This window comes from Syngnathus typhle, linkage group LG7 (assembly GCF_033458585.1).
Source record: "Syngnathus typhle isolate RoL2023-S1 ecotype Sweden linkage group LG7, RoL_Styp_1.0, whole genome shotgun sequence".
In the NCBI taxonomy this organism is placed as follows: domain Eukaryota; kingdom Metazoa; phylum Chordata; class Actinopteri; order Syngnathiformes; family Syngnathidae; genus Syngnathus; species Syngnathus typhle.
In genome coordinates this window covers 519,022-532,610 of record NC_083744.1, presented here as the reverse complement: position 1 = coordinate 532,610, position 13,589 = coordinate 519,022, and the positions used below count along the sequence as shown (strand labels likewise).

General features: G+C 47.9%; 1 protein-coding gene across 8 annotated transcripts; it reads right to left on the bottom strand.

Annotated features, from left to right (window-relative positions):
- Window positions 1–615: 615 nt before the first annotated feature.
- LOC133157005 (uncharacterized) lies at window positions 616–12,402 on the bottom strand. 8 transcript variants are annotated; one of them, XM_061283195.1, is made up of 5 exons: window positions 9,416–12,402; window positions 2,643–9,276; window positions 2,268–2,337; window positions 2,057–2,205; window positions 616–1,923 (listed from the first exon to the last, which is right to left on the bottom strand). In XM_061283195.1, the coding sequence occupies exons 1-2, from the start codon at window positions 9,436–9,438 to the stop codon at window positions 8,076–8,078; spliced, it is 1,224 nt and encodes a 407-aa protein (XP_061139179.1). In that variant the 5' UTR covers window positions 9,439–12,402; the 3' UTR covers window positions 616–1,923; window positions 2,057–2,205; window positions 2,268–2,337; window positions 2,643–8,075. The 8 variants fall into 8 exon arrangements, with proteins under 8 accessions (XP_061139179.1, XP_061139175.1, XP_061139176.1 ...); XM_061283191.1 differs by having other exon boundaries at window positions 2,268–9,276; XM_061283192.1 differs by having other exon boundaries at window positions 2,057–2,337.
- Between the last annotated feature and the right edge of the window lie 1,187 nt (window positions 12,403–13,589).

The following is a 13,589-nucleotide window of genomic DNA, read 5'->3' as shown; positions in this document are numbered from 1 at the left end:
CCATAGCACCAGCGTAGAGAATCGTAGAGCATTATATCGATTAATCGATGTGTATCGATGTATCGTTACACCCCTAGTTATTATACAGAATGTGTTTGAATAAAAGGTTGAAAAAAAATGTTATGCCGACATTTGTTATTTTGGGGGGCACCAACTCATATAACAACGTAAAACACATATACATATTGTCATATAAAGCTGTGAGCCAAATGTCTGATTTTTATGTTTTAATAGGTGAGTATAAAAACAAGGAATAAAAAATGAGATACATTTTAACATAAATGTTTATTAATAATAATAATAATAATAAATTCACGAGGGAAGTTAGGTCACTAACTCGTAAAGGTTAGTACTTGGATGGGAGACCGCCTGGGAATACCAGGTGCTGTAAGCTCTTTTTTTTTTTTTTTCTCCACTTCAATTGTTAAAGCAAATTTTGACAACACCCATTACGTATGACATTCGGAAACTGCAAGATGAGTTTAAACTCCGACATTGAAACTATAACCCAAGTTTCAAACCTATGTTGTGTGGCGTCATCCATAGCATTGTAGTTCACGTCTTTTACCGCTAGAGAGCAGACTATGTACAGTGAATAAAGAGGCCGGCTCCCTGTGAACTCAAAGCAGCAGTCTTTATTTGTAAAAGAAACCAAAACAACACATTGCGCTTCCATGTAGGGTTTTTCCACTTTTCATGACATTTACTTTGATACAGCAAAATGCAGGTCGCAATGGGAAATTTGTGCTACCACATAAAAAGCTGTCAATAACTTTTCATGATAGCCATGTTTCCATGAAACGCCAAGTCTTGGTTTTCAGGGGTGATTGTATCAATAGAATGCATGATTTCTATATTCAAGATTCAAGAGTTTTTATTCGCCATGTTTGAGCGTGCCAAACAAGGAATTTGACTTCGGCAAATCACACCCTCTGTTCAACATTTAGGTGACTAACAACACTCAGGACATGTGAAAAATGGCACATATTCTCAAACATCCCCTGATCTTAAACTCCCAAAGGGCAAAGAAAAACTCAAAACTCTATGGGAAATGAGAAACCTTGAGAAGAGACCACAGATGGGAAGGTCCCTCTTCCAGGATGACCAGGCTGCAATGGATGCAGAGAGGACACATAGTACAAACAGTGTAGACAAATTAAAAAAAGGTGTGGAGAGCAGAATGTTATTGCACAGTAATGACTCTGCGACTTTAAGAGTGGTGTGAGTTCATCAGAGCAACAGCCTGGGGGAAGAAGCTGTCTCTGTGTCTGCTGGTTTTGGCGTACCGAGCTCTATAACGCCGTTCGGAGGGGAGTAGTTCAAACAGACTGCAACCTGGGTGAGAAGGGTCTGTAGAGATATTCCTTGCACGTTTCCTGGTCCTGGACAGGTACAAGTCTTGGATAGATGGGAGGTTGATTCCAATGATCTTTTCTGCAGTCCTGATTGTCCGTTGCAGTCTGTGCTTGTCTTGTTTGGAGGCCGATCCAAACCAGACAGTGATGGAGGTGCAGAGGACAGACTGGATGATGGCAGTGTAGAAGGTCTTCAGAAGCTCTCGCGGCAGGTTGAACTTCTTGAGCTGTCTCAGGAAGTACAGCCTCTGCTGGGCCTTCTTCCGGACAGAGTCTATGTGGCCGGTCCATTTCACGTCCCGAGAGATTGTGGTTCCCAGGAATTTGAAGGTGTCTGTGGAGAGAATAGTATTACTGCGGATAGTGAGGGGTAAAAGTGGTGAAGGGTCTCGCCTGAAGTCCACTGTCATCTCCACGGTCTTGAGCGGGTTCAGCTCCAGGTGGTTTTGGCGGCACCAGTGGACCAGCCGCTCCACCTCCTGTCTGTACGCAGTCTCATCACCATCCTGGATCAGACCGATGAGAGTGGTGTCGTCTGCATACTTCAGGAGCTTCACAGGAGAGTCACCTGAGGAGAAATCATTGGTGTAAAGAGAGAAGAGCAGTGGGGAGAGGACGCACCCCTGAGGGGCTCCAGTATTGGTGGTCCGGGTGTCAGATGTGATGCCCCTGGGGGGCATAACCCTAACCCTAACCCTCACACGCTGTCTCCTGTTGGTCAGGAAGCTCGTGATCCACTGACAGGTGGAGGCAGGCACCGCAAGCTGGATGAGCTTCTGTTGGAGTATGTCAGGAGCGATGGTGTTGAACGCCGAGCTGAAGTCCACGAACAGGATCCTGGCGTACGTTTCTGGGGTGTGCAGGTGGTGCAGGATGTACTGCAGTCCCATGTTGACCGCATCATCCACTGACCTGTTTGCCCGGTAGGCAAACTGGAGGGGGTCAAGCAGGGGGCCCGTGACATCCTTCAGGTGGTTCAACACTAACCTCTCGAAAGATTTCATGACCACAGATGTCAGTGCGATAGGTCTATAGTCATTCAATCAGTCTGCTTTGAGTTCACAGGGAGCCAGCCTCTTTATTCACTGTACATAGTCTGTTTTCTAGCGGTAAAAGACGTGAACTACAATGCAATGGATGACGCCACACAATATAGGTTTGAAACTCGGGTTATAGTTTCAATGTCGGAGTTTAAACTCGGCTTGCAGTTTCCGAATGCCATACGTAATGGGTGTTGTCAAAATCTTCTTTAACAATTGAAGTGGAAAAAAAAAAAGCTTACAGCACCTGGTATTCCCAGGCGGTCTCCCAAGAAGCTCCTCAAGATAGGTGTTTGTTGCGGGTTGAGTGTCGCAGCGGAGTTTCACCGCTCGCAAAACATACCGGAGGATATCATCAGGCGCCCCGGCTCCCCTTGGATCACCATCCCCGCTGGGAGGAAGCGAAGGCAGCGCAGAGAGAGGAGGCAGAAACGAGGCTGCAGGGCTAACCAGGCTACGGAAGCGGCCGTTCAAACCACCGCTCCCTAGCCTGTTTCTTACCAACGCCAGGTCTCTTGCTAACAAGATGGATGAACTAAGGCTACAGATGTCTGCGAACCAGACCGTGAAGGACTGCTGCATGGTACTGATCACCGAAACCTGGCTTCATCCACTCATACCGGACTCTGCTATCGAGCTAGCAGGCTACACCACACAGCGTCATGACAGGACTGAGAACTCCGGCAAGAGCAAGGGGGAGGGGGGGCTCTGTATGTACGTCAATAACAACTGGTGTACTAATATGGTGACTGTAGACAGTCACTGCTGCCCGGACCTGGAGTATGTGACTATTAAATGCAGGCCCTTTTACTTCCCTCATGAATTTACCGTAGTCATGACGACTGTTGTTTACATACCTCCGGATGCTAATGCTAAGATAGCTATTGGACTATTACATGGCAGTATTAGCAGCCAGCTGAGCAGTTATCCTGACGCAGTCCACATCATGGCAGGGGACTTTAATCATGCAGATTTGAAAGCAGCACTCCCTAGTCTCCACCAGCATGTTAAATGTGCCACTAGAGGAGTTAACACTCTGGACAAGGTCTACTCCAACATTAAGCTAGGCTACAGGGCAAAAGAGCTACCTCACCTGGGCCAGTCTGACCGTATGTCACTGCTATTAATCCCGGCATATACCACCATCATGAGATCAGCTCCCGTCATCACTAAAACTGTTAAAACTCGGCCTGATGACGCCTCTCAGCAGTTGCAGGACTGCTTCGACAGGACTAACTGGGACATCTTCGAACACCGGGACTTGAACGTGTTCACAGACAGTGTTCTGTGTTATATCAAGCACTGCACAGACACTGTCACAGTGGACAAACCTATACGGATATACCCCAACCAGAAGCCCTGGATGACCCGGGAGGTCCTTCGGCTGCTGGAGGAGAGGGACATCGCGCTGTCCCTCAGGTCTGAAGACGGGGCTCTCTACAGCACAGCCAGAGCCAACCTGAGGAGAGGCATCAGAGAGGCCCAGCTTGCCTACAAAAAGAGGGTTGAGGATCACCTGGACAGCAACACCAGCAAGCAGGTGTGGCAGGGAGTCCAGCATCTCACCAACTACAGAACCACCATCGGAGCTGCTGAAGGGGACGCCTCACTGGCAGAGGTCCTCAATACCTTCTTTGCCCGGTTCGAGTCCGAGCCACCTGAAGCGGCCACATCACATCCCACAGACCGCAGCAGCTTCCCCTTCACAGTAAAGGAGCACGAGGTGAGGCGCACGCTGCGGACCATCAACTCGAGGAAGGCTGCAGGTCCTGACGGCGTCACTGGGCGTGTTCTGAAGGACTGCGCAGATCAGCTGGTTGGAGTCTTCACAAAGATTTCCAACCAGTCCCTTACCGAGTCCACCGTCCCATCCTGTTTAAAATCCTCCACTATAGTCCCCCTGCCCAAGAAACGCCACATCACCAGCCTTAATGACTACCGGCCAGTCGCACTCACCCCGGTGGTCATGAAGTGCTTTGAAAAGCTGGTACGGGGTCCCATCACAGCACTCCTGTTCAGAGGTTTTGACCCCCACCAGTTTGCCTACAGGGCAAATAGATCCACAGAGGACGCAGTAGCTACAGCCCTCCACGCTGCACTGTCCCACCTGCAGCAGCCGGGGAGCTATGTGCGGATGCTCTTCGTGGACTTTAGCTCTGCTTTTAACACCATCCCCCCCCACAGACTGGTGGACATACTGGAGGGCCTGGGACTTCCACATAATACTTGCAGGTGGATTAAGAGCTTCCTGACAGGTCGCAGCCAGAGGGTGAGAGTGGGCCGTCATACATCCACACCTCTCAGTCTTGGTACCGGCTCCCCACAGGGCTGCGTACTGAGCCCACTGCTTTACACGCTCTACACACGTGCATGCACCCCCGCAACACCATCGTGAAATTTGCGGATGACACAACCGTGATGGGGCTCATCTCAAAGGGGATGACTCTGCCTACAGGGACGAAGTGGTCCGGCTATCGGAGTGGTGCGGAGAGAACAATCTGCTCCTAAACACGGCTAAAACCCAAGAACTGGTCATTGATTTTTGGAGGAAAAATAAAACGGACATTCCACCACTTATCATCAACGGGGTGGAGAGGGTGTCTTCCTTCCGCTACCTGGGTGTCCACATCGAGGAGGACTTCACCTGGGGCGTGAACACCTCTTAGCTGCTTAAAAAGGCCCAGCAGAGACTCTACTTCTTAAGGGTGCTGAGGAGGCACAGCATTACACAAAGAGTGCTGGTGTCCTTCTATCGCTGCTCCATAGAAAGCACTTTAACGTACTGTATATGTGTTTGGTACTCCAGCTGCACTGCTGCTCAGAGGAAAAAACTCCAAGGGGTCATCAACACAGCACAGGAGATCATTGGCTGCCCTCTCCCCACACTGGAAGACCGACACAGAACCCGCTGTCTCAAAAAAACACAGAACATTCTGAAGGACACTTCCCACCCTGGCCACTCCCTTTTCAAACTGTTGCCATCAGGCAGACGCTACAGAGCACTTAGGTCAAGGACTAGCAGATTTGCCAATAGTTTTTACCCTACAGCGGTAGTCGCATTGAATGCACCTAAACGTAAATGATTATGTCTGTGTTTGTTCTTCTGTGGGTTTTAGCTTGTATTATTTTTTTTTTATCTCATGCGCGGATCGGTTGGCACTTTTTAAATTTCGTTGTACATGTGACAATGAAAAATAAAGATCTATCTATCTTTAGATACAATCGCCCCTGAAAACCAAGATGGCGTTTCATGGGAACATGGCTATCATGAAAAGTTATTGACAGCTTTTTATGTGGTAGCACAAATTTGACATTGCGACCTGATTCGCTGTATCAAAGTAAATGTCATGAAAAGTGGAAAAAGAGATGTGGCATGTAGGCCCACCGGTGTGTGGACATGCCCTACTGCCCATCAACCACTGTGGGTAAACAGCTCCAGCTATGGGTAAATAGTGAAGACCTCAACGGTGGACCAGGCGGAGGATGATGGCTGACCTAAGGGGTGGCGTCACAACGGCTGGGAAGGCTGCAGCAGAAAAGGGTCACCAGTCGTCTTGGTCTCCTTGCCCCTGGACTCTGACCCCGATCTGTCAAGGACAGTGTGGTGACTGTCTGTGCACCAGTCTCCCCACTTTAAACAAAGTCATGCACAGGCGTCTTTTTCAGGGAATCCACCTTACATCCCGGATTAAAGTCCTGTGGCGACCAGTAAGTGGCAACGGGGTCAGGATTGTGAAGTCTGGAAGCCCCTAGTCACAAGCTGGCTCATCAGGCGGTGGATGTTAGATGATCGTTGGGCTCTCGGACCGAGGTAGAAAGAGCTCTTTGGTAGCTGCATACACGACTGAGCAGCCCTTTTTAGGATCCACTCTGCTCACCCCTGAGGGGGAAGGGGCTAGAAAAGGTGCCCTAAACATAGCCTGCCTCAAACCTCACGACTGGATTACCGCCTTCAGAGGGATCACCAATATGCGATCGAAAACACAGAAACATGAATTTTGGAGCATGGAATGTGCGCACGCTAATGGACAGTGTAACAAGTGATAGGCCGGAGAGGAGAACCGCCATCATTGCCAGGGAACTGAGAAGATGCCGGATTGACATAGCTGCTCTTTCAGAAACCCGACGGGCAGAGGAAGGTCATCTGAAGGAGGAAAAGGGTGGATACACTTTCTTCTGGAAAGGAAAGGCCACAGATGAGCCTAGGATCCATGGGGTTGGTTTTGCCATCAAGAACCAACTGATCAGTCAGCTCTCTGAACTCCCTGTGGGAATCAGTGAGCGCCTGATGACCCTCCGTCTGGTGCTGGCCAACAACCAGACGGCGACAGTTCTTAGTGCTTATGCACCTACCCTCGTTTCCATGAACCCTTGAGTTTGTTGAAATAATGATTGCACACTGTCTGCAAATCCAATAAACTTCATTTCACTTCTAAAATATCACTGCCGCCATCCACCGTGTATGGATTCGGGCTAGCGCCCAAGATTAAATTGGGCTAGTTGATCAACAGCAATGTTTTGAAGAAAGTCTCGTCTGGGAGTTGAACCGAGGATCTCCCACATCCAAATGGAGAATCTTACCCCTAGACCAACGAGCCACAGCAAGAACTGGCAGACCATGTAACGTTGGCCTGTCAAACGCTCCACATAATGCCAGACACCAGTGTTTGCAAGAAGAGCTCGTCCGGGAGCTAAACCCGGGCAATCATGCACCCTAAGCAAGAATCATGCAAGAATCATTCCCCTGTACCAATGAGCCCCATAGTAGACCAGCTGACCCCGTTACATTCCGATTGGTAGCCCATGTGACACAGACCTGACGACTGAATGTCAGTGATTAATGGAATAAATGGAATCTGGTTGGCCTGAGGCTCCTAATTCCTTAACTTCAAGCCCTAACGCTAACTCTAAAACCCTAACAATAACCAAACCCTAATAATTAACCCCTAACCTGCTAACTCGCGAACAGCAACCCCCTCACCTTTAACCCTAACCTTTAATGCTCCCCCTAAAGGTAGTGCCCTCTAAACTTGAAGGCAGGCATATATGAACCGGACCAGCAGATTGCCCAATTTCAGTACTGTTATAGATACCTTTACAGATGGTTAAAATCAGGGCTGTGGACTCGGTCGGATTTTTGTACCGAGTCCCAGTCTGAGTCCGGCCTCTTGACCATGAGTCCGAGTCCGGCTGTCCATTTTTTCTGTTAATTCATGTGACTGCTTAGTCTTTATTCAAGGCTAATTTAGATCAAAATCTAAATAATGACAACAGTTTTGTGATGGCTTTTTGGTTTATTAAACAAATAAACAAAATACAATAAACAGATACTTTCAAGTTTCAATTCAACGACTTGAGTTTGTTCTTAGGAACAAAATCGCCTCAACCAAGTCAGCCTTCATCGCACCGCGCTGATCAGACATAATGAACCTGAGTCCGGAAAACAGGCGCTCTACGCTGACTTGGCTGATTGGCATTGCTTTCATTCGACCAAGTGCCAACATTGCCCCAATTTCTTCATCTATGTCGGTTGGCGAGGTGGCGGCCGACAAACGCTGGAGGCGCTCAATGTTGTCAAGTTCTTTTTCAAACTCATCCTCCTCCGTCGGTGTGGAGCAATCAACCTCGGCCTCCATCGACGGTACTTCCAGGTGCTGGTGGGTACGAGACCGGATTCGCCTCACAACGGCACGGAGGGGCGCGCTCCATCTGCTCTTCGCTGAGGAGAATGCGGTAACGCGCATCGACGAAGATGGCTGCCAGAAAAAAAATCATTGTCGAAGAGCTTGTCCTCTCGTTGTTCCATTGAATTGGCGATTGGTGAAGCCAGAGGGGGCTGCTTGCGCGACGCTGCCTTCAAGGCCGACCACTCCTTGAGAAAGCTGCCGGGGGTGATTGAGGCCGACTGGAGCTTGACCGTGACATCGTATGGCATCTTGAGGATTGTGGCCAAGGTCTCAAGCTTCTTCCATTCTGACTCGTTAAGGAGAAGTTCCGGAGAAGCAGCCGCCAAGTCCTGGACATGCTCTCGTAGATGAAGGAGCCGTTTTGTCATGAGGTAGGTGCTTCCCCAACGGGTGGGCACATCGACGACAGGGAGAAGACCTCCTCGACGACGGAGGACAGCAAGCAGATTGGGGGTCCGCAGTCTCTTCACCACCCGTCGGACTTTATCCAGTAGTTTCATGACATACTCCGCCTTCAATCCGTCACGAATTGCCAGTTGCAGCGTGTGAATAGCACAGCGCATGTGATGAATCATTCGAAAATCGGCATCCTGAATCCCAGCGAACTTCTCAAGCTGGACCTCGTCGTCCAGATTGACGCCCACCTCGTCCTCATCCATTTCGTTTTCATCATCAGCATCTTCGTCGTCCTCATTGATGAGCCGCATGGCTTTGCTCATGGTCGCTGCGTTATCGACGACGATGGAGAGGACATGCAGGTCAAAATCCTTGATGACGGCGTTGATGACATTCTTGACCGCCTCAGTGTCATGCCCCCCGTCGGTGTCCTTGATGGGAAGAGTCTTGATTTTAATCTCCCCGTCGCGGAAGTACTGGACGTTGATGCCCATGTAGTTCCGCATGAGCCTGGTGGCGGCGTCTGCCTTGATGAATACGCATTCCTGGCTCAGCTCCGACTTGATTTCCTCCTTCAACCTGTCGGCCTCAGCCACCACCATGTGGCGGATCTGATCTCTGTCTAGGCTGACAGAGAGCTGATTAGCAGCAGGCCCTAGCAGTGTCCGCATAGCCGACTGCTGGAATGTGACGAGCGAGAGGCCATCATGAACAATCAGAGAAATGACCGACTTTTGAAACTCCTCACGGTCCACCATGTATTGGATCGTCTTCCGCGTCACTTTCGCTGTCACAAACCTGAGAAAAAAATAAAATCATTAGTGAAATGGCCAAAGTAATAATGTATCTGACTATCTGCAATTTTCGTTTTGAGTTTTGATCGATACATTTTTCATCATTTGTAAAAATGTAAAAAAACATTTCAGACTATACTTACTTCATCATCGATGTCTGAGCCATCTGCGATGGACCAGGCGTCGCCGTCGTTTTGGGGTTTTTGTTCTAGTCTAGCAAAGGTTTAGTTGCATTGTTCCACAGGAAAGCGGCAATTCAAGTTATCTGATCTCACTCGCGGACGAGTCAGCCAACAATGGGAGACGAACAGCTGGTTGAGGGCTAATTTACACCACACTGCATTCTTTAGTTAAACAGAACTGTTTTTCTTTGTCAAGCGTTATATACAGTTTGAAGTAGTTGCGTACAAGTTATCCCATATTTACTCAATGTTTGTTTAAGTGTTTAGGACAAGTTATTTATTGTTATTGTGTGTTAATTTACTAAGTAGATAAAGTCTAGCAAAGGTTTAGTTGCATTGTTCCACAGGAAAGCGGCAATTCAAGTTATCTTTTTGAATTTGTCTACACTGTTTTTGCCATTATTCACATGTCCTGAGTGTTGTTAGTCACCTAAATGTTGAACAGAGGGTGTGTTTTTACCGAAGTCAAATTCCTTGTTTGGCACGCTCAAACATGGCGAATAAAAACTCTTGAATCTCTTATCTGATCTCACTCGCGGGTGAGTCAGCCAACAATGGGAGACGAACAGGTGGTTGAGTGCTAATTTACACCACACTGCATTCTTTAGCTAATCAGCGTTGCTACAGACACAATCTACCCTCCTATTAGTGTAGCAACGCCTCTGTAACCGTAGCAGAGCTGTGGACAGTATTCCTACGCGCATTCTCAGCAGCATGATGAAAGTAAAATTGAACGTATTTTCTTTATTGTCGGACTTGGTGGACTCTGTCAAAATCAGCACAGAGTCCGAGTCCAGCAAAAATGACAGAGTCCGACCGAGTCCGAGTCCCCGAGTCCGGGTCCGAGTCCACAGCCCTGGTTAAAATCCACATAATAGTTATACGCGCATGTGTTCCGTGAGCGTTCCCCTTTCTGCCCCCTCCCTTTTCTTTCTCCCGCCAAGCAGTCCATCGTGCCCCAACACAGGGCATGTTCCTCGTTAGTATCGTGGATAGTATCTCTACTTGGGTTTTCAACCCAAGTGCGTTAACCTATGTTTGCAGCAGAGTTATTATATAGCTGCATTGGTTTTGCGTGCGTCTGAACTTAAGTAAGTGACCTGTACGTTTTTCAAAATAAACTCAAACTTTTATCTGTAGCCACCTTCTACTAAATCAGTGGTCCCCAACCTTTTTTGCGCCACGGACCGGTTATGTGTCAGAAATGTTTCCGTGGACCGGCGTTTATATAAATAAATAATACATTTATATACCGTATTTTTTGGACTATAAGCCGCGTTCTTTTTTCATACTTTGGGTAGGGGGGCGACCTATACTCAGGAGTGACTTATATGTGTCAAGTCAAGTTTATTTGTATAGCCCTAAATCACAAGCAGTCTCAAAGGGCTTCACATAGACAAAAATTGACAATTATTCTCAAAGCATCCCCTGATCTTAAGCTCCCAAAAGGGCAAGGAAAAACTCAAAATAACCCTACCGGGGGAAAATGAGAAACCTTGAGAAGGGACCACAGATGGAAGGATCCCCCTTTCAGGATCACCAGGTTGAAATGGATGCAGAGAGGGCACAAATGATACAATATGAAAATCAATGAAATAAAAAGTGGATGTTCATGTCAGAGCGAAAGGCTGCCGAAGAAGCCCTCAATTGTCCTGGCAGTGTCTTCGAGGAGGTTGAGCTGCAGTTCCCCCATCCTGAATTGGCCCACGAGAATCCAGATAGCCGCTGTCAGCATGGGTGCCACCTAACCACCTCCCCGGCCAGGGAGGGGGGAGGTCGGGGGTGGAGAGGGAGAGAAAACAAACTCCAGCCGAATCGGCCACTACAGGTTAGTTAAAGGGCATGTCATAGAAATGTGTCTTTAAACGTGTCTTAAATGTTTCTACTGAGGTAGCAGTCCTAATATCCATTGGTAGGGCATTCCAAAACTCTGGAGGCCGAATAGAAAATGCTCTAGAGCCTGCAGACATTTTCTTGGCCCTCGGTGTCGCTAAAAGCGTAGCGTTTTGCGAACGAAGGTTACGAGATGGAACATAAGGAACAACTAGGTCGACGAGATATGAAGGCGCTAAGCCATGCAGTGATTTATAGGTTAATAGAAGAACCTTTAAGTCACATCTTAAATGGACCGGGAGCCAATGTAAGTTGGCTAGTATTGGGGTAATGTGATAAAATGTTCTTGACCGAGAGAGCAGCCTTGCAGCAGCATTTTGTACTAACTGTAGACTTTTGATGCGGGACTCAGGAAGACCCGAAAATAGTACATTACAGTAGTCCAGGCGCGACGTGACGAACGCATGTATAATAGTTCCGGTCGAGAGGATCGGACAAATCTTTGCAATATTACGAAGGTGAAAGAACGCAATTCTGGTTATATTCTTAATGTGCTTTTGAAAGGAGAGATTTTGGTCAAACATTACCCCGAGATCAGTTACAGTATCGCTCTGAGTGATAGTACGGTTATCTATAGTTATAGCGGTTTCCTTGAATAAGTGTTGATAACGAGTTGGACCAATTATCAACATCTCAGTTTTATCTGGGTTAAGACGAAGGAAGTTGAGAGACATCCATTGCTTGATCTCCGCAAGGCACGCCTCAAGATTACACCAATCCCGCGGATCTGTCATCGATAACGGCATATATAATTTGGTGTATCCGCTCTGCTGCCTTCATGGCCTCCCTACAAAATCGGAAAGTACTGAAGTCTAACAACATACCGTTTTTTTCTGTGTATAGTGCGCTCCCATGTATAATACGCACCCTAAAAATGGCATGTTGATGCTGGAAAAAAACTTGACTTGAGCAGAGGATGTGGGGGCGGCAAGAGCGATCCAGGGCGCTTGCGTATGTTGGCTCACATGTTGAGCTCTTGATTTGTGAGCTTGATTTGGCCCCCCCGTGAGATTTTGTTCCCCCTGCCGCGGGAGCGCGCAGGCCTTATTTGGAAAGCAAAAAACGATGTCGTACGGCGTCGTACGGCGTCAGCACTACGTTGTTTTCAATAAAAACATGAAGAACTCACGTTTGCGTCAGTCAATTTTAATTTTTATAAAGGATTATTCTCATTTGATGTCTTTAAATTCATCCGCGTTCTGCCATTGAAGCGGGGTGCATTCAAAGACCAGTCGTACAGGCGGAATACTCATTCACTTCACCAAAACGCAACACTATAATTACCTGAGCTCTTGCATAAACCTCGATGCAAACAAACTCCTCTTTTTGGGTACAGGCTACAAGGAGTATATATTACAAAGGAGACTATACTTAATTGTGTTCATCATTCATCCATCCATCCATTTTGTTTTATTACTCATGTATTTTCAAAGCAAATTAATATTGTTGCATTTATTAATTTGCTTTAACATGACAGTGTAGTTGGTTGACATAATTCACCCGGAACCTAAGTTCACGTTACATAGTTCCGGTGGGACAGTTTACACGTGTGGGAATTTCCTGTTTAGTTTAGTGTGTGTTAGGATCTCAAAGGGAAAAGAGTCTGCCCGTTGTTGAATGAGAATAATTATAAATGTCATTAAAACAACTGCCGTTGGCACCGTCGTTTGTCACTCCGCCTCCGACTCCAGTCCTTGCACGCCACACTGGTGACCCCGACGTCAGTCCCGCTGAAGTTTCCGGGACTGAATACAATACCGAGCGAAACGGCATGGCACATTCCGCCGTCCTCAGACTGCCTGAGTTTTGGGAGACGTCTGCGGCAACGTGGTTCGCACAGGCGGAGGCTCAGTTCGCCCTCCGGGGAATTACGGATGACACCACACGCTACTACCACGTCGTCTCAGCACTCGGAAGCTCCACCGCAGCCAGAGCCGTAAGTTTCATCACTTCCCCTCCTGCCCAGGATAAATATGCAGGGCTCAAGGCTTATCTCCTCAGGATTTTTGAACTGTCACGATCCGAACGAGCCCGGCGCCTGCTTGCTATTCAAGGCATAGGGGACAGCAAACCCTCTGAACACATGGAGATGATGTTTCACCTGCTGGGTGGGGAAGAGCCGAATTTTCTTTTCATTGAACTGTTTCTGCGACATATGCCGCCGCACGTCCAAACGGCCCTCGCAAATACGACTATTACGGAGCCGCATGCTCTGGCGGAGGAAGCAGACCGTTTCTACTTG

Coding starts and splice junctions, on each gene's coding strand:
- LOC133157005 (XM_061283197.1), bottom strand. CDS start 9,438: ATGGCTCAGACATCGATGATGAA. Junction 9,277..9,415: donor GCTCAGACATCGATGATGAA/GTAAGTATAGTC, acceptor TTTTTTTCTCAG/GTTTGTGACAGCGAAAGTGA.